General features: G+C 36.7%; 1 protein-coding gene across 5 annotated transcripts in view; it reads right to left on the reverse strand.

The window, feature by feature from the left end:
- Nucleotides 1-14,137: 14,137 nt before the first annotated feature.
- MRPL42 (mitochondrial ribosomal protein L42) overlaps nt 14,138-20,775 on the reverse strand; it is a 37,777-nt gene continuing 31,139 nt past the window's right edge. For all 5 annotated transcript variants that reach the window (XM_007165896.2, XM_057556251.1, XM_007165895.3 and 2 more), the window contains exon 6: nt 14,138-14,307. In XM_007165896.2, the coding sequence (XP_007165958.2) occupies nt 14,262-14,307 (46 nt within the window). In that variant the 3' untranslated portion in view covers nt 14,138-14,261. The remainder of the gene's footprint in view (nt 14,308-20,775) is intronic.

The following is a 20,775-nucleotide window of genomic DNA, read 5'->3' on the forward strand; positions in this document are numbered from 1 at the left end:
TACATATACATATGTTCCCATATCTCTTCCCTCTTGCATCTCCCTCCCTCCCACCCTCCCTATCCCACCCTGGGGTTATTCTTAATGTCAGTGCACTTCAGCCAGAGACCACCAGAAACACATCTCTAGTTGAACAAACTGAATTTACTCATTGTAGTGAAGGAGGATACACAGCCTAGGGAACCCCAGGACTCAGAAAGAGAGTGTCTGAAGGAAACTATTAGAGAATTTGAGATTTGGTTGAGTGATTTGAGAGAGGGCTGAGGAAGCAGGGGTCTGCTCTAGATCGGCCACTGTTGGAAAGAAGAGGCATTTTATGATCGGCATCTCAATACATCTTATCTACAGGAAGGACACCCCAGAGCAAGGATAGCACTATATATTAGTAAAGAAGTAGCTGTCACTCATTTTAGCCGGGAGAGGGGCAGGGTGTTTTGTGTTTTGTGGATGGCACAGTGACCCTGTTTTTGTCTGTGCTTTGACAAAATTATCAACTGGACTTGTTTTGTCTCATGTTGTGATGGTCTCAGAATAATCTTATCTGATGCTGGTATTCTGTGAGATTCTTATGCCAACAGAAAATAACATGGCCTAACTCTGAATGCCAGGTCAGCTTCTGGATGTCAACAGCTGCTTTTTCCCCTCTTTCTCATTCATTACTCTCTGTCATTCACATATAAATTTCTTACCAAGTCCTATTAATTTTACTTCCTACATATCTCTAGAATCTGTCCCCTTCTCTCCATCTTCTTTTCTGCTTCCCTAATCCAGGCCATTATCATTTGTCATCTGAATTACTACATCAGTCACCCCACATTTCCTCTTGCTCCTGTTCCAGTCCATCCTCTGCCCTCCCCTAGTTAGCCAGAATGAAGTTTCTAAAAATATCATCCCTGCTTAAAATCTTCTTTGGTTACATTATCAGTCATGTTGCTAACATTTAAATGGTAAAATTAAAAATCACTGAGGTTAGCACTGATATAAAACTTTTCTTTTCTACCTAAAAGGAATTAAGAAGGGTGGAAGAATTTATTTTTACACAAGGAATCAGCTGAATTTGGACACTATTTTGATATGCCTTATGACTCAATACAAATCAACAGAGTGACATGACTGCTAAAAAACAATGCATTATTGTTGACACCATTAGCAGAAGTATATTGTCCAGAACAAGAAAATGATGTTCAGTTCAGTTCTAGGTAATACATTTTAAGAAAGACATTATTTTAAAAATATGTCCAGAAGAGGGCAACCAGGACAGGGAAACCATGTCATATGGATAATCAGAAAAAGTGGAGCTTAAAGAAAAATAGGGATATGACAAGTATTTTCTAATATCCAAAGAGCTGTCATATGTAGGAGGGACTAAATATATTTTGTATAGTTCTGAGGACAGGATCAATTCTGAGGATTACAAATCATAGGAAGATTGATTTCTACTCAGTATAAGGAAACACTTTCTAATAATCGGAACTGTCCAATAATAAGCTAGCTGCCTGGAAAGGTAATGAACTCCTGGTTACTAGAAGGGTTCAAGCCAAAGCTGAATAACTGTCTGGAAAGAATGTTATAAAACAGGAGTTGTCAAACCATCTGTGATAAAGGTACAGTTTTTTTAATCCATTGTGGTCCAATACTTTTATAAATTATAATAAAACTAAATTAGTAGAATGAAAAGAAAAAAATTAAAAGTAGAAGCTCAAAAGTTTTATTACCTAATTCAATGAATATAAACTTAAATTTTAATAAACAGAATTAGAACAAACATAAAGGAAATAAAAAAGAATGATAAAACTTGTTCATTGAACATGTACATTTAGGATTAATAAAGAAAATTTCTATAACTATTAACATTTTGTTGTTCTTCAATTGTAACTGAAAAAAATTATGAGTGAATTAGCAGTTTTCTAGATTAGTCCAATATATGCATACTTTGAATAAATACCTTGCATATTAATATTTTAAAGTTTTAATATTTTAAAACACCGTGTGACAAATGAGCTTGTTTCTTTCTTGTTAAAATATCTACAACAGGGCTTCCCTGCTGGCGCAGTGGTTAAGAATCTGCCTGCCAATGCAGGAGACATGGGTTCGAGCCCTGATATGGAAGATCCCACATGCCGTAGAGCAACTAAGCCCGTGAGCCACAACTACTGAAGCCCGCGTGCCTAGAGCCCGTGCTCCGCAACAAGAGAAGCCACCGCAATGAGAAGTCCGCGCACCACAATGAAGAGTGGCCCCCACTCGCCGCAACTAGCAAAAAGCCCATGCGCAGCAACAAAGACCCAATGCAGACCAAAATAAATAAATAAATAAATTTATTAAAAAAAACAATTTAATCCAGGTTGGACTGACGACAATGGTACTTTCAGGGAATGATGTACATCTAAACTACTTCTATGAGATGTTTTAATATCATTCATGGGACTTCCCTGGTGGCACAGTGGTTAAGAATCTGCCTGCCAATGCAGGGGACACGGGTTCGATCCCTGGTCTGGGAAGATCCCACATGCTGCGGAGCAACTAAGCCTGGGTGCCACAACTACTGAGCCTGTGCACCTAGAGCCCGTGTTCTGCAACAAGAGAAGCCACCACCTGCAGCAACTAGAGAAAGCCCATGCGCAGCAATGAAGACACAATGCAGCCAAAAATAAATAAATTAAAAAAATATATATCATTCATAAGAAAGAACTGAGTTTAAAAAAAAAAACACCTATGGCTCATACCATAAAAAAAAAAAAAAAAGAACTGAGTTTATAAAGGGATGATGATGGGAATGGAAAAGAGAGGTTTTAAAATAATTTCAGCATGCTCAAACTATTCATTTTTAACTTTTGTCCAAAATGAAGGGAGTGATCCTGTAATTTCAAATTTTATTTTAAATTCTTCATTAGTTGCCAGTTAGAACAATGTATCCTGTAAGTCTATAATTAAACTTAAATCATCTTTTGATGAAATAAATGGATACCACATCTATGAATTTACTGTCTGGACATTCTTTTAATGGAAAATAAAATTCAAAGCATTCTATCAAATTAATAATAGTTTGATGATAACTTTTTGCAGATGTGCAACATCAAGATAATCACCTCTTCCACTGACAATTGTTAAATTATGGAACATGTAATCACAATCTGTAGAAACCCTGTTCTTCCAGGCGTCTACATTTTGTTTTTGCCCTTTGATTTTATCTTCCACTGAAAAACACCTTGCATTCCTCCTATGAGTGGACAAATTGTGAAGATTAAAATTCTGAAGATATCAAACAAATTAATAACTCTAGCTGGCCAGTTTATATCTAAAAAGTTGGGACCAAGCTGGTTTCTTGCAATGATGCTAAATATTCAAATATACTCAATAGAATTTTCCCCCAGGTAACCATCATATCTCAGCATGAAATCATAGTTCTTTATGATGTTTCCCAATTATCACATAATAAAAAGAGTAATTTCAAATTATTGCATTAGCCTTTACATAATTTATAATATTTACTAAGTCACTAGCACACTTTAATTCAGTTGATAAGCTTTTTATACTAAGACTTTCTGAAAGAAAGGAGTGGTATGTTAACTTATATTCTGGGTCAAGGTCCTTAATTTAAGCAACTACTCCAGAATGTTTTCTTATCATTGCAGCTATGCATCTAATCATATTCCTACTCAAAATTTCAAACCACATTCACTGACAATGTAATCTTTCACAGCTTTCTGTTGTTTACAGTTAGTTATGTTTGTCAGCAATGAAGCTGAAAAAAGAGAATTCGTTGGACTTGTCTCTGATCGTCTAAGGCTTGGAGTTGGGGAGGACAGACAGCAAAAGGGGCAAGAGGTCAATCTGAGGGATGATGGAAATGTTCTCTATCTTGCCAAAGCAATCTTAAGAAGAAAAGACCTAGAGGAATCATGCTCCCTGACTTCAGACTATACTACAAAGCTACCGCCATCAAAAGAGTATGGTACTGGTACAAAAACAGACACATGAAACAGAACAGAGCCCAGAAATAAACCCACACGTTTATGGACAATTAATCTATAACAAAGGAGGCGGGAATATACAATGGGGAAAAGACAGTCTCTTTAACAAGTGGTGCTGGGAAAACTGGACAGCTACATGTAAAAGAATGAAGTTAGAATGTTTTCTCACACCATATACAAAAATAAACTCAAAACAGATTAAAGACTCAAACGTAAAACCAGAAATCATAAAACTCCTAGAAGAAAACATAGGCAGAACACTCTTTGACAGGCACATGTAAAGATGTTCAACACTGCTAATCATCAGAGAAATGCAAATCAAAACCACAATGAGAAACCACCTCACACCTGTCAGAATGGCTATCATCAAAAAGACCACCAATAACAAGTGTTGGCGAGATTGTGGAGAAAAGGAAACTCTTGTGCACTGTTGGTGGGAATGTAAATTGGTACAGCCACTATGGAAAACAGTACAGTATGAAGATTCCTCAAAAAACTAAAAATTAGAACTACTGTATGATCCAGCAATTCCACTCCTGGGTATACATCCTAAGAAAACAAAAACACTCCGTGGAGAAGATACATGCACCCAATGTTCACAGCAGCATTATTTACAATAGCCAAAATATGGAAGCAACTTAAGTGTTCATCAACAGGTAAATGGAAAAAGAAGATGTGGCATATATATATATATATATACATATATACACAATGAAATATTACTCAGCCATAAAAAGAATAAAATTTTGCCATTTGCAACAACATGGATGGACCTGGAGGGTAATATGCTTAGTGAAATAAGTCAGACAAGGAAAGACAAATACTGTAGATTATGACTTATATGTGGAATCTAAAAAAGTAAAAGAAATGAATGAATATAACAAAACATAAACAGACTCACAGATACAGAGGACAAACTACTGGTTACCAGTGGGGAGATGGGAGTGGCAAGACAAGGGTAGGAGATTAAGAGGTAAAAACTACTATGTATAAAATAAATATGCTACAAGGATATATAGTATAGGACAGGGAATATAGCCAATATTTTATAATAACTTTAAATGTACTATAATCTATAAAAAATTTGAATCACTGTGTTGTATACTTGAAACTAATATTGTAAATCAACTATACTTCAATTTTTAAAAATGTTCTCTATCTTGACTGTGGTGGCAGTTACATCAGTGTATACATTTATCAAAAGTCATTAAACCCTATGTTTAAATATGTGCATTTTATTGTATGTAAATAACACCTCAATAAGGTGGATTTAAAAAATGGTTCTCCAAGAAGCAATCTTCCCCAACTAATCTAATCCTCAGTGACTGCTTCTTTTCCTGAACTTGAACGATGGTACTCATCAGTTGAGTACTTAACATCTTATTCTGGCCTCCAATTGTTAAGCAGACCATGCTGCCTTATTGTTTAGCTCTCTCCCACCCCCCCACCCCACCCTCAGCTAACCAGTGTGTGTGGAAAACGGTATTAAAATATATGGTTTAATTGAAGGAAATTATCAGTTATTGAGCATATCAGTGAGTGATCATTCAAGGAGAGCTGGTTTATAAGTAAAAGAAATTGTCCGAATTTCTTTTGTACATTGGGAAAGAAAATTTCAATTTCTTACTAAGAGCCAACCATACCATGTGCATTCAGCTCTGTCCTACAGACACATGATGATCTAAACGCAAAAGTAAATCAGTCAAGATTAGTGATTCCTATTGTGATGGAATGACCATCATATTTGCTGCTTCTCTTTTCAAAAGGCAGAGTCTCTTTCCCCACTCCCTGAACCTGGGATGGCCTTGTGGAAGTGATGCTGAGCCAGTTCAAAGGCTTGGCCTTAAGAGACTTTTACAGCTTCCAGTCTTGTACCCTTGAGACCCTGAAGCCACGTGAACAAACCAGGGCTGGCTTGCTGGATAGTGAGAAACACAAAGGTCCTCTTATTGCCCCAGCTGACAGCCATTCAATCGCTGTTGACATATGGATGATGCCATCCAAGACTAGCCAGTCTCATCAACCTAATTAAGAACTTCAGATGTATAAGCCCAGCCTACACCAGAAGAGTACCCAAAAGAACTGTGAACTAAGTTGTTGTTTTAAGCCAATGAGTTTTGGGGTAATTTGTAACTTAGCAATAGATGACAAATACTCAAGGATTCATACAAAGTTCTCTTAAAAGACAGACCAAGTAATTTTAGACACTTATCAACAAGTCATTAAATCCTTAAAAGAAACTGCAAGTGAAGGTTGAAGCTGCCACATAAGGAATAGTTTATTTCTCCCTGGAAATATTAATCAGAAAATAAGGTAAAGTGTCTCTGAATAGACAACTAGTATGAGTGAGGAAATAATCTAATGCTTTAATAGTAAGTGTATGATTTCAGGGGCACAGCCAGTGGAATGCTAGAGCTGGTTCACACCAACCTGTGAGATCCAATTATTAAATTTTCAGAAATTTTGTGAGCCAGTTGTTAAACCACTGGTAGATTAAATCAGCCATGATGAGTGTATTTACACCATGGAAATTGGCAAGCACTCCCAATCAGAGCCAGTTGCTAAACCTTTACTAGTATACCACTGGGCACATCTGCTATTAGAGGCAAATTTCATTAGTAGGTATATACATACATATACACATTAAAACATCCTTAGGGTTTCCCTGGTGGCTCAGTGGCTAAGAATCCACCTGCCAATGCAGGGGACAAGAGTTTGATCCCTGCTCCGGGAAGATCCCACATGTCGCGGAGCAACTAAGCCCATGCACCACAACTACTGAGCCTACGCTCTGGAGCCCTCGAGCCCACAACTACTGAAGCCCGTGCACCTAGAGCCCATGCTCTGCAACAAAAGAGGCCACCACAATGAGAAGCCCATTTGCTGCAACTAGAGAAAGCCTGCGCGCAGCAACGAAGACCCAACGCAGCCAAAAATAAAAAATATATATAAATAAATTAATCTAAAAAAAAAAAAAGGATGACATTGGTTGGTTCTGCCATGATATATGATCTTGGGCAAGTCAATTAGTCTTGCTGAATCTGTTCTCATATCTGTAAAATCAGTCTGTGCCCAAAAATCATCTTTAAGGTTTCTTTCAGATCTACTATGCTATCTTCTATGATCCTAATGGTGGTAATTATACCTGGATGGCAATGATGGAAAAGGCCAATGGGAGCAATTCAAATGATCACACTGACCATGCTACTAACCACAAACTTTGCTCTAATTCAATACAAACTAAAGTGGTAGTATAGTTGTAATTAAATGTGTTTTGGGTTATGGAGGAGGAAGAGGTGAATTCTGAGTAGAGGGGAAAGAAGAGAAGGTCTGGGCAAGATATTTTATCAATCAGGAATGAGATCTCATCTTTGAATCCACAGTGGCTTGAACTCTGTAGGTGCTTAATAAAATTTGCTGAAATGATTAGCCCTTCGATAAAACTTTAGAAGATACAATCCTGCTGAAATGAAGTTCTACTTGAGATTACCAGGTGTAACAGTGAGATTCTGCCTCAGTTTCTCCATCTAAAAACAGGCACTCATTTTTTAAGCAACATAACAAAAATTCAGGCAATCACGACTGTGAAGTATTTTAGGCTTCCTGCAGGAAGATGCTATATAAATGTGAGGTGATGTTACTAAATCTAAGTGGATGCCTTTCAGCAGAATTAGAAAACACAGTACATACTCTTTCTGAGCATTTCTTCCCAGTGCATTTAACTGTTTAACTTTCAAAGGTTAAACAGCACATTAGAAAATAGTAAGAGGCTAATAGCTGAGCTGTAATAGGGAAAAATGTCTTTAGCACTGGAATATTTGCAAATTATTTTGGTAAAAATATTAGCAAGTAATTTTGAACTTCTGTGGAAAAAAAATCTAAGTAATCATTCCCTTTGCCTATAAGCAATGGAGACATTTATTTATGCTTTCAGCAAAAGAAATGGTTTGCTAACTTCTTGTGTTTATGCACTGATATCTAAGCTGACTCATTTCTGAATACACATCTGAAACTGGAAAAATATTCCTTGATGGAATTATCCCATCCAAAATGAAGGCACATGATGTCTTGTTTTCCTCTTTTCTTAAAAATGCTGGAATCTAATTAAGGTTGCTTCTGAGAATATGTGGAAACCACACTTTCTTTCAGGCGTATCAACATCATTCCAGTACTAATGTTATTAGGTGCTTAGCTGCAGGCAAATAAGAACTAGGGCATAATGTGACACAGTCTTTAAGGAACTGCTGAAAAACTATTCCCAGGAAAAACCACAGATACAAAATTCTCAAAATCCTAGACAATTTCAGGAGTTTCATAGATACTCCCAACCCCAAATCCCATTTACAGAATCCTTAGGTTAAAATCTTCTGCACTAATTTCTTTTACAAATCATATTAAGATGCTTGTGGTACAATGAATGTACCAGGCCATATTATGCTCTAGGGACATGGTGGTACACATACCCACTGAGGGTCTTTGCAAGTCATGGAGTTTACAGTCTAGTAGGGAAGATGGACATTTATCAAATAATCACACACACGCAAAAATGCCTAATTAAAAACTTTGATCAAGTATAATGGAGAAAAGAATTACATCTGACCTCTCTTCAGACACCATGCAAGGAAGAAGAGAATGAAGTGAAATATTTAAAATGCTGAGATTAAAAAATCCACCAAACTAGAATTCTGTACCCTGCAATATTATCCTTCAAAAGTAAAGGATAAATACTTTCTCAAACAAAAACTGAGGGAATTTGCTGCCAGTAGATCTGCCTTGTGAAAACTGCTAAAAGAAGTTCTTTAGAGAAAAGGAAAATGATATAGGTCAGAAATGCAGATCTACATAAAGAAAGGAAGAGCAGTGGAGAAGGAATAAGTGAAGGTGAAATAAAAACTTTTTTTGGAACTTCCCTGACAGTTCAGTGGTTAAGACTCCACGCTCCCAATACAGGGGGCCCAGGTTCAATCCCTGGTCAAGGAACTAGATCCCACATGCATACTGCAACTAAGAGTTCACATGCCACAACTAAGGAGCCGGAGAGCCACAACTAAGGAGCCCATGTGCTGCAACTAAGGAGCCAGAGAGCCACAACTAAGCAGCCCACCGGGCAGCAACTAAGACCCAGCACAACCAAATAAATAAATAAATAAAAATAATAACGATGTATTTGATTATGCATATATACGCTTGTGTATGAGAAATGAATGACAAAAATGATATAAGGGATAGAAGGGAGGAATCGGGATTATTTTGTTATTATAAGGTTCTTGTACTACCCATGAAGCAGTATAGGGTTATGGGGTAGTGCAAGAACCTTATAATAACAAAATAATACAGCAGTACGGGGTGGACTTGGCTTAGTTGCAAATACGTATTGCAAGCTCTACAGCAATCACTATAAAAGATTTAAAAAAAAAAGAAGTATGAGAAATATGCTAAGAAAGGAGAGAAAACAGAATCATATAAAATTATTATTTAAAACCACAAAAGGCAAAAAAGAGTAGAAGACAAAAATAAGAACAAAGAACAAGGGCAACAAATAGAGAACAGTAACAAATATGGCAGATAGTATTCCAACTATATCAATAATCACTTTGAATGTCAATGGTTTAAATGCACCAATTAAAAGACAGACATTGTCAGAGTGGATCAGAAAACAAGACCAACTATATGCTGTCTGCAAAAAACCTACTTTAAACATAAAGACACATATAGGTTAAAAATAAAGGGATAGAAATGACAACAACAAAAAACCAAACAACCCAATTGAAAAATGGGCAGAAGACCTAAATAGACATTTCTCCAAAGAAGAAATACAGATGGCCAACAGGCACATGAAAAGAGCTCAACATCTCTATTAGAGAAACGCAAATCAAAACTACAATGAGGGGCTTCCCTGGTGGCACAGTGGTTGAGAATCTGCCTGCCAATGCAGGGGACACGGGTTCGAGCCCTGGTCTGGGAAGATCCCACATGCCGCGGAGCAACTAGGCCCGTGAGCCACAACTACTGAGCCTGCGCGTCTGGAGCCTGTGCTCCGCAACAAGAGAGGCCGTGACAGTGAGAAGGCCCGCGCACCGCGATGAAGAGTGGCCCCCGTTCGCCACAACTAGAGAAAGCCCTCGCACAGAAACGAAGACCCAACACACCCAAAAAATAAATAAATAAATAAATACATAAATTTAAAAAAAAAAAAAAAACTACAATGAGGTGCCACCTCACACTGGTCAGAATGGCCATTATCAAAAAATCTACAAACAATAAATGCTGGAGAGGGTGTGGAGAAAAGGGAACCCTCCTCCACCGTTCGTGGGAATGTAAACTGGTACAACCATTATGGAGAACAGTACAGAGGTTCCTTAAAAAACTAAAAATAGAACTACCATATCATCTAGCAATCCCACTCCCGGGCATATATCTGGGGAAAACCATAATTCGAAAAGATACATGCACCCCAATGTTCACTGCAGCACTATTTACAATAGCCAAGACATGGGAGCCACCTAAATGTCCATCGACAGAGGAACAGATAAAGAAGATGTGGTACATATATACAATGGAATTTTACTCAGCCATAAAAAAGAATGAAATAATGCCATTTGCAGCAACATGGATGGACATAGAGATTACCATGCTAAGTGAAGTCAGACAGAGAAAGAAGAATATCATATAATAGCACATCTATATGTAGAATCTAATTTAAAAAATGATACAAATGAACTTATTTACAAAACAGAAACAGACTCACAGATCTTGAAATCAAACTTATGGTTACCAAAGGGGAAACATTGGGGGAAGTGATAAATCAGGAGATTGGGATTAACATATACACACTACTATATATAAAATAGATAACTAACAAGGACCTACTGTATAGCACAGGGAACTCTTCTCAATATTCCGTAATAACCTATATAGGAAAAGAATCTGAAAAAAGAATGGATATATATATATGTATAACTGATTCACTTTGCTGTACACCTGAAACTAACACAACATTGTAAATCAACTATATTAGAATAAAATTTTTAAAAAATAAAATGGCTTTCGGGCTTCCCTGGTGGCGCAGTGGTTGAGAATCTGCCTGCTAATGCAGGAGACACGGGTTCGAGCCCTGGTCTGGGAAGATCCCACATGCCACGGAGCAGCTGGGCCCATGAGTCACAGCTGCTGAGCCTGCGCGTCTGGAGCCTGTGCCCCGCAACGGGAGGGGCCGCGATAGTGAAAGGCCCGCGCACCGCGATGAAGAGCGGTCCCCGCACCGCGATGAAGAGTGGCCCCCACTTGCCGCAACTAGAGAAAGCCCTCGCACGAACCGAAGACCCAGCACAGCCAAAAATAAATAAATAAATAAATAAATAAAATTTAAAAAAAAAAAAAAAAAAAAAAGCTAATCCTTGACAACTGCATGAATTACAGATACAAAAAAAAAAAAAAAAAAAAAAAAAATGGCTTTCAATAAAAAGAAAAAGTACCTACCAGGATGTTAATAACAGCATTCTTCCTAACAGGGAACAAACAGAAACAACGATTATGTCTGACAGTATGGAGTTAATTAAATTATGACAATCTAGATTATAAAATAATAGGAATCCATTAAATGAGAGTATTTACTGATATGGGAAAAAAAATTCATGATATTAAGTGAAAAAGCAAGTTATAAAACAACATGCATAATAAATACAATTATTTTTGAAATATATTTATGCAGCAAAATAACAAGAAAGAAAGGTAGCAAAAATGTTAGTGTTATCTTTAGCTGGGGCAATTATGGGTAATTTTATTTTCTATTTATTTAGTCTCTAATTTAAAAAAATAATGATGTATTATACTCATGGTTAAAAAGCAACGTCGGACTTCCCTGGTGGCGCAGTGGTTAGGAATCCGCCTGCCAATGCAGGAGACGCGGGTTTGATCCCTGGTCTGGGAAGATTCCACATGATGTGGAGTGGCTGGGCCCGTGTGCCAGAACTACTGAGCCTGTGCTCTAGAGCCTGTGAGCCACAACTACTGAGCCCGTGTGCCAGAACTACTGAAGCCCGTGCTCCGCAACAAGAGAAGCCACCGCAAGGAGAAACCCGCGCACAGCAACAAAGAGTAGCCCCCATCGCTGCAACTAGAGAAAGCCCGCGCGCAGCAACAAAGACCCAACCCAGCCAAAGATTAATTAAAAAGAAAAAGAAAAAGCAATGTCATTAGAAAAGTTAAGTAGCTCAATAGATACTAGTTAAGTAGATACTATGCTCCTTAAGAAGGGCCCATTTTTTGTTATTGGCCTGGCAAAAAGTATAATGCCTCTCCATATGTAGTAGGGGTTCAATAAATGCTTAATGACTAGATCAATAGAATGAATACAATAACGGCCTCACCTAATTTCACTAGGTCATTTACTCTACTAGTCATTCTTACCTAAAGAAATCCACATATTGTCTGTTAAGTGTTAAGTCACTATCCTTTGATTGAGGAATGTTCAAATTAAACCCTATGTGAGAGTGCCCTCTGGTGGTTTCACTGACAATGCTTTTTATCAATATGAAGTGTGTTAATCCACCTCACCAATGGAAGGAAATAAGAGAGTAAGAACTGGGTAGTAAGATTTTCATGAAGCTACATTTATTCCATTTAAAGAAGCATCGGGCTTTATGTACTTTTTAAATTTCTGAAAAAAACAAACTGACCTTTCATCAAGTGTTAGTCATAGTGGATAACAGGTTACTCCTCTGAGGTGGAGAAGCACAGGGGAAGTGATAGTGGTGATGAAATACGTACTTACTCAGCAACTCGTGAAGACCAAAATTCCAGGAACTACAGTGTTAAGTACAATGTACTATATTTCCAGTACAACAAAAACTAAGTTAATTCTCCAAAGCACTGACATGTGAATGTGTGGTCTGGGCATCTTACAATTGAGCAATCTCTATTTAGTAGATCCTTGTACTTAGAAGAAAATTTGTTATTTAATTAATTTAGTTTTTATTCTTCCTACTTTTATAACATGGCATATCTCAATCTTTGTAAAACTCTGGATATAAATCAACCAGAAAAAAAACTATTTTCAAAACGATGTCACCAAACACAGCCAGTTAATATTTCTGATTATCAAATTCTATTGACTTGTTTTTCCTTTGATCTTTCCCCCCCAAATGAATAATATATTAATGAAAAGAGCATAAACCACTTAAAAACACTTCCTTTCTGTAACAGAGGGTGGCCACTATTATCTTCTTTACTCTTTCCTATTCACTATTCCTTACATTTTACTCAACACTTGACCCTTCACCTTCCTTTATTCAAAGAACTAGATTAAGCAATAGACTTTGAATGTGAAATCATTTTTCACACCAAATTTTAAAATATCACAAATATTGCACAAGTTTGAATAAAGCACCTTTTCACCTTCTTAAGAAAGACTCCTCACCTCCTAAATAGAAATCACAGGGACATCAATGCTATTAAGGATCATATATAAGCTGGTAGGGATAATCAACAGAATACACTATTAACATTTTTGTAAGACTAGTTTAGTAATATTAACATTTTAATCACAGAGTTGCATGGGCTCTGAAGCAAGCATAATTTTTAAGACAGCCAGAAAAAAAATCTCAAAATGAATAATATTCTTTCTAGGAAAGCACATTCTTGGGTGAAACAAAACACCTCTTGTCATAGTGATGCCTTGTAAAAAAGGCTCTGGACAGTTTGGATCCTGGCTCTCCCACTTGCTAGGTAGGTAGGTTTCAAGTCACTTAGCCTTATCTGTAAAATGGGGATGATGCACTTTCTTCAAAGGATTATTGTGAGAATTTAATAATAATGTAAACTAAGGACCTAGCAGGTAGTAGAAACTGATTAAAATGTAACTAATTATTTCCTAGAGCCACAAAAAAGGAAACATTATAACATCATAACATCTATTTTTTCTGTGGATCTCATGAGTTTCTTTTCAAAGGCAGTTTAAAAATCTTCAGGAGAATCATGCACGTTTTTATTAATCATATTTATACTACTATTTGGCTGATAATGTAAAAGTACTTAATCATACTAGGCACACAAAAATAAATAGTAGACTTTAATAACTCAAAAGGAAAATAAAAATAGGCTTCTGTAAATAAGAATGTGAAATCCAGAATTACTTAATATATATAAAGAAATACACATTCTAATATATGAGAAGACATTTTATTATTTTACTATATAACATATTAGTGAATATACCCAATTGTATTTTCTCAAATGGCAAATGAGACGCAGAATAACATTTCTCTTTGATTCCTGAAAACCTCAATATCATCTGTCTTTTGGAGGATTCAGTTTCCTACGACGTCTATGATACCTTGAAAAGAAGAAAATATTTAAGATAAGATTATTTTAATAAAAGTTAACTGTTTCTGATAGAAATATCAAATTTATATTACCCTGCTGTTTACTGGTATTCAAAAAAATCAGTGAAATCTAATACACACACACACACACTTAGACACAACTCAGGTAGATATCTCTTAATAATAAGTCACATTTTCCTGCTGTGAAAATTGTCTTCTATTAATTAAGCATTTGGAGAGTCTTTTTTCAGATCTTGAGGTAGTTTCAACATGGCAATCTGGATGACTGTTCCTTAAACATTGTGAACATGCAGAACGTGCTCTATTAAAGGTTTATTCAAAAGGGGATGATCAGCTCTAAATGGAGGCCTCTAAAGCTGCAAGATCATGTTTTAATAATAAAATATGATTAGTAATATATATATGGAAAAATGTGCAATATCACAAAAATGGAAGAAATGCAAATTAAAACAGTAAGAAACGTTTTTACTTTTTTTTGCAATCACAAATATTTTTAAAATTATAATGCACAATCCAAGTATGAGTATGGTGAAACAAGCAATATCAGACCCAACTGCTTAAAGTATTAATCAGTAAAATACTTTTGAAAACCAGTGTGGCAATATTTTAAAAAATTGTTTTAAATAATCGTAATTTTTGACCTAGTAATTCCTCTTCTGGAAATCTATCCTAAAGCAATAAGTAAGCAGTTAAAATATTAACTATTTTAATATTAAAATATTAATGGGGAAAGGGATGATACAGGATGCAAATTTATACATACAGTATGATTAAAACCATGTAAAAATTTATGCAAACTGATAAAATTTATGCATAGAAAGAAAAAGAGAAATAAAATGCATTGTTAGCAGTGACTAAGTGATTTCGCCATGGAGAATTCTTTTTTCTTCTCAACGTTTCCTTATTTTCTTTATTGAGTTAAGAAAATGTCTGCACAGAGTACATTTGCTTTCGGTGATGAATTCTCTTCAAAAATTCCCTTAAGGCCAGAATCTTGCAAGTTGGTCTGAGCTAATTTTTAACTTTTTTTGCTAGTGTGGAAATTCAATGTAAAGATTTCTACACCATAAATGATAAGACATGTTCTTATGCTCTTTAGTTGTTGTGATTAAGATGATCTGGGGGGACTTCCCTGGTGCCGCAGTGGATAAGACTCTGTGCTCCCAATGCAGGGGGCCTGGGTTCAATCCCTGGTCAGGGAACTAGATCCCACATGCATGCTGCAATTAAGAGTTCGCATGCCATGGGCTTCCCTGGTGGCGCAGTGGTTGAGAATCTGCCTGCCAATGCAGGGGATGCGGGTTCGAGCCCTGGTCTGGGAAGATCCCACATGCTGCGGAGCAACTTGGCCCGTGAGCCACAATTACTGAGCCTGCGAGTCTGGAGCCTGTGCCCGGCAACGAGAGGCCGTGATAGTGAGAGGCCCACGCACCGCGATGAAGAGTGGCCCCCACACCGCTATGAAGAGTGGCCCCCTCTTGCCACAACTAGAGAAAGCCCTCACACAGAAACGAAGACCCAACACAGCCATACATACATACATACATACATACATAAAAAAAAAAGAATGTAAGCAGACAATAGCATTAAAAAAAATAAAAAGATAAAAAAAAAAAAAAAGAGTTCGCATGCCACAACTAAGGAGCCCACATGCTGCAACTAAGGAGCCCACCTGCAGCAACTAAGACCTGGCGCAACCAATTAAATAAATAAATGAATTAAAAAAAAAAGATGATCTTCAGTATTTTTTGCTTATCTTAAGATTTCATAAGGCAACTTTCCTATACACTGTTTTTTGATATTGATTTTTTGACAAATTGCAAAATACAGAAATTAACTTAAAAAAATGAAGCACATCTATATGTACTAACATGGAACCCTAAGTTGTAGAATAATACATATAGCATAATATCACTTATCTAAATAAACATTTCTACATGTACTTATATTGGCATTGAGAAAATTATGGTTTTCTTAAGGGTTCCAGTTATGTGCCAGATAATCGAGGTTTTACTAGTGCAATAGTATCCCTGAAAGGTGTTCTCTCAAAGCAGTTAGATACCACAATAGGGGTGTTTGGGAAGTCACAAACTTCCTGAAATTATTTATAAAAATTTTGTATATGTGTTTTTCTGGGAAGTGGATTCATAGGTTTCATCAGATTCTCAATGAAGTCTGTGGCCCTAAAAATCTAAGCATTTATCCTATAAAAATGTGATTCAGCTTACAATGCTCAACCATTTTCACTACCCAAGACTGACTGAAAATGCTTGAGATCCTGATAGCCCTAAACCTAACAAAGTCGAACTCTGAAATATGCTCAATAAATGTTAAACAGCATTTACAGATTTCTTATCATGCATGAATGTCAATATATGCTATAACCACTCAGAAGCAACCACCTGAATTTTAGGGTGCCCTTATAACTTATCATCCAAACTGGGATCCTTTAAAGAATAAAAACCCACTCTATTAATAATTAACAAAAGAGTTAAACTGAGACTGTCCCTGGCAAACCAAAACATATTGTTACCCTTCTTAAATTACACAATGACTCAGTGATATCTGAAAGATTTGTCTACAGTTCTTAGTCCAAGATAGAACTTCACCTCCTGGTTCACAACGCAACTAGATGTTCAAATGTCTCCTACTCATGGTGGTAGCTAATTTTTGTTGCCTCCATGGAAAAATAGTAAAGTAGTCCTTTAAATAAAGTCGTGCAGCTATTCATACATTTATAGAATTGCTTTATATTTCAGAAATTTAGAATTGCTTTCCAGATCCTTCTTACTTTCTATCCAGACTTCTTTCAATCCTTCCATCCTTCTTTCTTTCAACATAACTTTACATTTAGTGGAGTTATGTTAGTTATTTTCTTTTTTAAGAGATATTATGAAAATCAGAATCATTCGCTCATTCATTTATTCATTCATTTTTAAATGTGTGGAGCATCTACCACATGCCAGGCACCATTTTTAGGTGCTAAGGTTTCTGTGGTACACAAAACATGACAAAATGCCCACCCTCATGGAGATTACATTCCAGTGTATTAGATAGAAAAACAAGATAAACAAGTTGACCAGGGAAGGCTTCAGTGAGTAAAAACGCAAAAGACGTAAGACAGCTATCTTTGCTGATATCAACAGGAAAAAGTATTCTATGTAGAGTAAACAGCAGGTATTAAGGGCTCTGAGGTAGAAGGAAGGGCATGTTCAAGGAACAGCAAAGAGGTCACGTGGCTGGAACACAGTGAAGAAGGAAGAGAATAGTAGGAAATGAGAGCGGAAAGGTAAAAGAGGGTCAGATCACATAGGTTCTAGTAGATAATAGTTAAGGTCTATAGCTTTTCTCTAAGTGAGATGGAAAGCTGTTGGAGGGTTTTCAACGGAAAAATTATAAGACCTAATGGAATTTTTAACAGGATTACTCTGGCTGTGTGCTAAGAACAGACTGCAGGGAAGCAAAGGCAGAAGTAGGGAGACCAGTTAGAAAGCCACTTCTATGAACCAGGCAAAAGATGGTGGTGTGTACCAGGATGATGGCAGAGGGAATGGTGATAAATGGTCAAATCTGGATACATTTTGGAGATAGAGCCAACAGGATTTGCTGATAGACCAGATGTTGGGTGTGAGACAAAGAGAAAAGTCAAAAATGGCACCAAGATTTCTGGCCCAAGCAGCTAGAACCATGGAACTGACATTAACTGAGACAGGGAAGGCTGCAAAAGAAGCTGGTTTGTGAGGGATCACGAAAAGCTCAGTTAGAGACACATTAAGTTAGGGATGTCCATTAGATAAGTAGGCCCCTGGATATACAGATCTGGAGGTGAAGGGACAGGAAGAGATAGATTTGGGAGCCAATGCAGATGGTATTTAAAGCCATGAGACTGGATGAGATCACTGTCTTAGGGAATGGGACAGAAAAGAGAAGAGAACCAAGGACTGATCCTTGGGAAACTCCAAAATTTAGAGATAAGGGAAATGATATGCAATCAGCAAGAGAAACCAAGATAGTATATGAACTCTGGGTACATAAAAAGTTTCAACAAACTTATTAAGGTTGAATTAATGAGAAAAATAATGGAAAACTCAAACAAAACCATTAGGAACTCTGCAATATTGCTAAAATGATGTATTTTGCAAAGAATTATAATGGAAGGAATGCTCCACTGACTTTATTTTTTTCATGCCAATTGAGGAAGACTGAAAAGAGGAAAAAGAGCTTGTACCCAGATGCTGGCAACTGAGGGCACTGATACGTCCTGCTTCCTGAGTACTGGCAACACTAGAGGCCAACAGGAGACACCTCAGGGACTGCAGAGAAGGGCAAAACAACTCAGAATCATGTCCCCAGCAACTATTTACAGAGGAGATATCTAATGCAAATTGCTACAGGAGTACAAAAAAATTGATTTGCATAAGGAGCACCTTTCAAAGAATATGTTTGAAGCCCCATTACTTCAGGTAAATTATAATGTAGTGGCTAAGCTAGTTTAATTTGTTTTCATCACCTGTAATATCATCAAACAGGAAGTAGCAGGAGCCTCATGGTTACATATGCTATTTTTTTAAATCAACCTTGGCACAACTGTGTATAAAAATAGTCATTCAGGCAAAGGCAGAGAGCAGGGACCTAAAAGTTCAATTTAACCTCACACCCAATGTCCTGGATTTCCTCATCACTCATCTCTCACACTAAAAATTCAAACAGTTCTAGTACCCAGTTTCAGTATAAAGCCTAAATCTAAGAAGACTCTTTGAATTGCCATCCTAAAGCAAATAGGATCACCAGGATTAGGAAACAGTAATATCCAAATCATAAATTTAGTGGTAACAATTTTAACCTTCGATCTCCAGACTTGAGATAATGTAATCTCCAGTGTTTACTGCCTACTAGACTATTTCAGCATCAATTCTGTATAGTCATACTACCTATACTCTCAGTCCACCCCACCTTGGGTGAGGCCAATAATTAAATGCAGGTAGGTTCGGGATTGGATGAGGTGGGCAACACCCTGGGATCATAAAGCCTCTGCTGACCTTGATTCAGAATTTGATAATGAAGAACATCTTAATCCACAGGTGACCTACCTAGATAAAATGGAAATTAGATAAATCCACATGACTTGATAGCTGAACTCTGGGAATAAAACTTCCAAGAATCACTGGGAAATTTACCAGCGGACCAACCCAAAGACTAGCATAAAGTATGGTCTCAAAGAAAAACTGAACACCTTCAAGCTGTGAAGATAATTAGGTAAGATAATATTCCCTCAGACAGTAACTTAACACACATACATTGTATTAAAGATATTGTATTAGAGGTCTTCTGGAAAACTACAAAACAGAAGTTGCATTCCTGATAAAGACAGAATAATCGAGAGCAGATGATGAAAACAAAAAATCATCCACAAATATAACATTAATAGATCTCTAATAACAGATATCTAATATCTAATATAGTTGCATATAGTTATGCTAATAGGGGTAGTAGCTATTCAAAGTGACTATAATCAAATTAAATTTCATGAAAAAAGTGAGCTAAGAGCAAATGGCAGAGGAACAGTGAAAGTCCTGAAAATCAAAACAGAAAGCACTTAAGATGACTTGACACTGAAATGAGAAGTCACATTGGATAAAAAAGCAAAATCCAACTATATTCTATTCATTAAAAAAGACCCACTTTAAACTTAAAAATTTTTACACAGCAAAGGAAACCATAAACAAAATGAAAAGACAACCCACAGAATGGGAGGAAATATTTGCAAACGATGCAACCAACAAGGGACTTATCTCCAAAATATACAAACAACTCATGCTGCTCAATATCAAAAAACAAAAAACCCAATCAAAAATTGGACAGAAGATCTAAATAGACATTTCTCCAAAGACAGACAAACGGCCAAAAAGCACATGAAAAGATGCTCAACATCACTAATTATTAGAGAAATGTAAATCAAAACTTCACTAACGTATCACCTCACACTGGTCAGAATGGCCATTATCAAAAAACCTACAAACAATAAATGCTGGAGAGGGTGTGGAGAAAAGGAAACCCTCCTCCACCGTTCGTGGGAATGTAAACTGGTACAACCATTATGGAGAACAGACAGAGGTTCCTTAAAAAACTAAAAACAGAACTACCATATCATCTAGCAATCCCACTCCTGGGCATATATCTGGGGAAAACCATAATTCGAAAAGATACATGCACCCCAATGTTCCCTGCAGCACTATTTACAATAGCCAAGACATGGGAGCCACCTAAATGTCCATCGACAGAGGAACAGATAAAGAAGATGTGGTACATATATACAATGGAATTTTACTCAGCCATAAAAAAGAATGAAATAATGCCATTTGCAGCAACATGGATGGACCTAGAGATTACCATGCTAAGTGAAGTCAGACAGAGAAAGAATATCATATAATAGCACATCTATATGTAGAATCTAATTT

This window comes from Balaenoptera acutorostrata, chromosome 11 (genome assembly GCF_949987535.1).
Source record: "Balaenoptera acutorostrata chromosome 11, mBalAcu1.1, whole genome shotgun sequence".
Taxonomy (NCBI): domain Eukaryota; kingdom Metazoa; phylum Chordata; class Mammalia; order Artiodactyla; family Balaenopteridae; genus Balaenoptera; species Balaenoptera acutorostrata.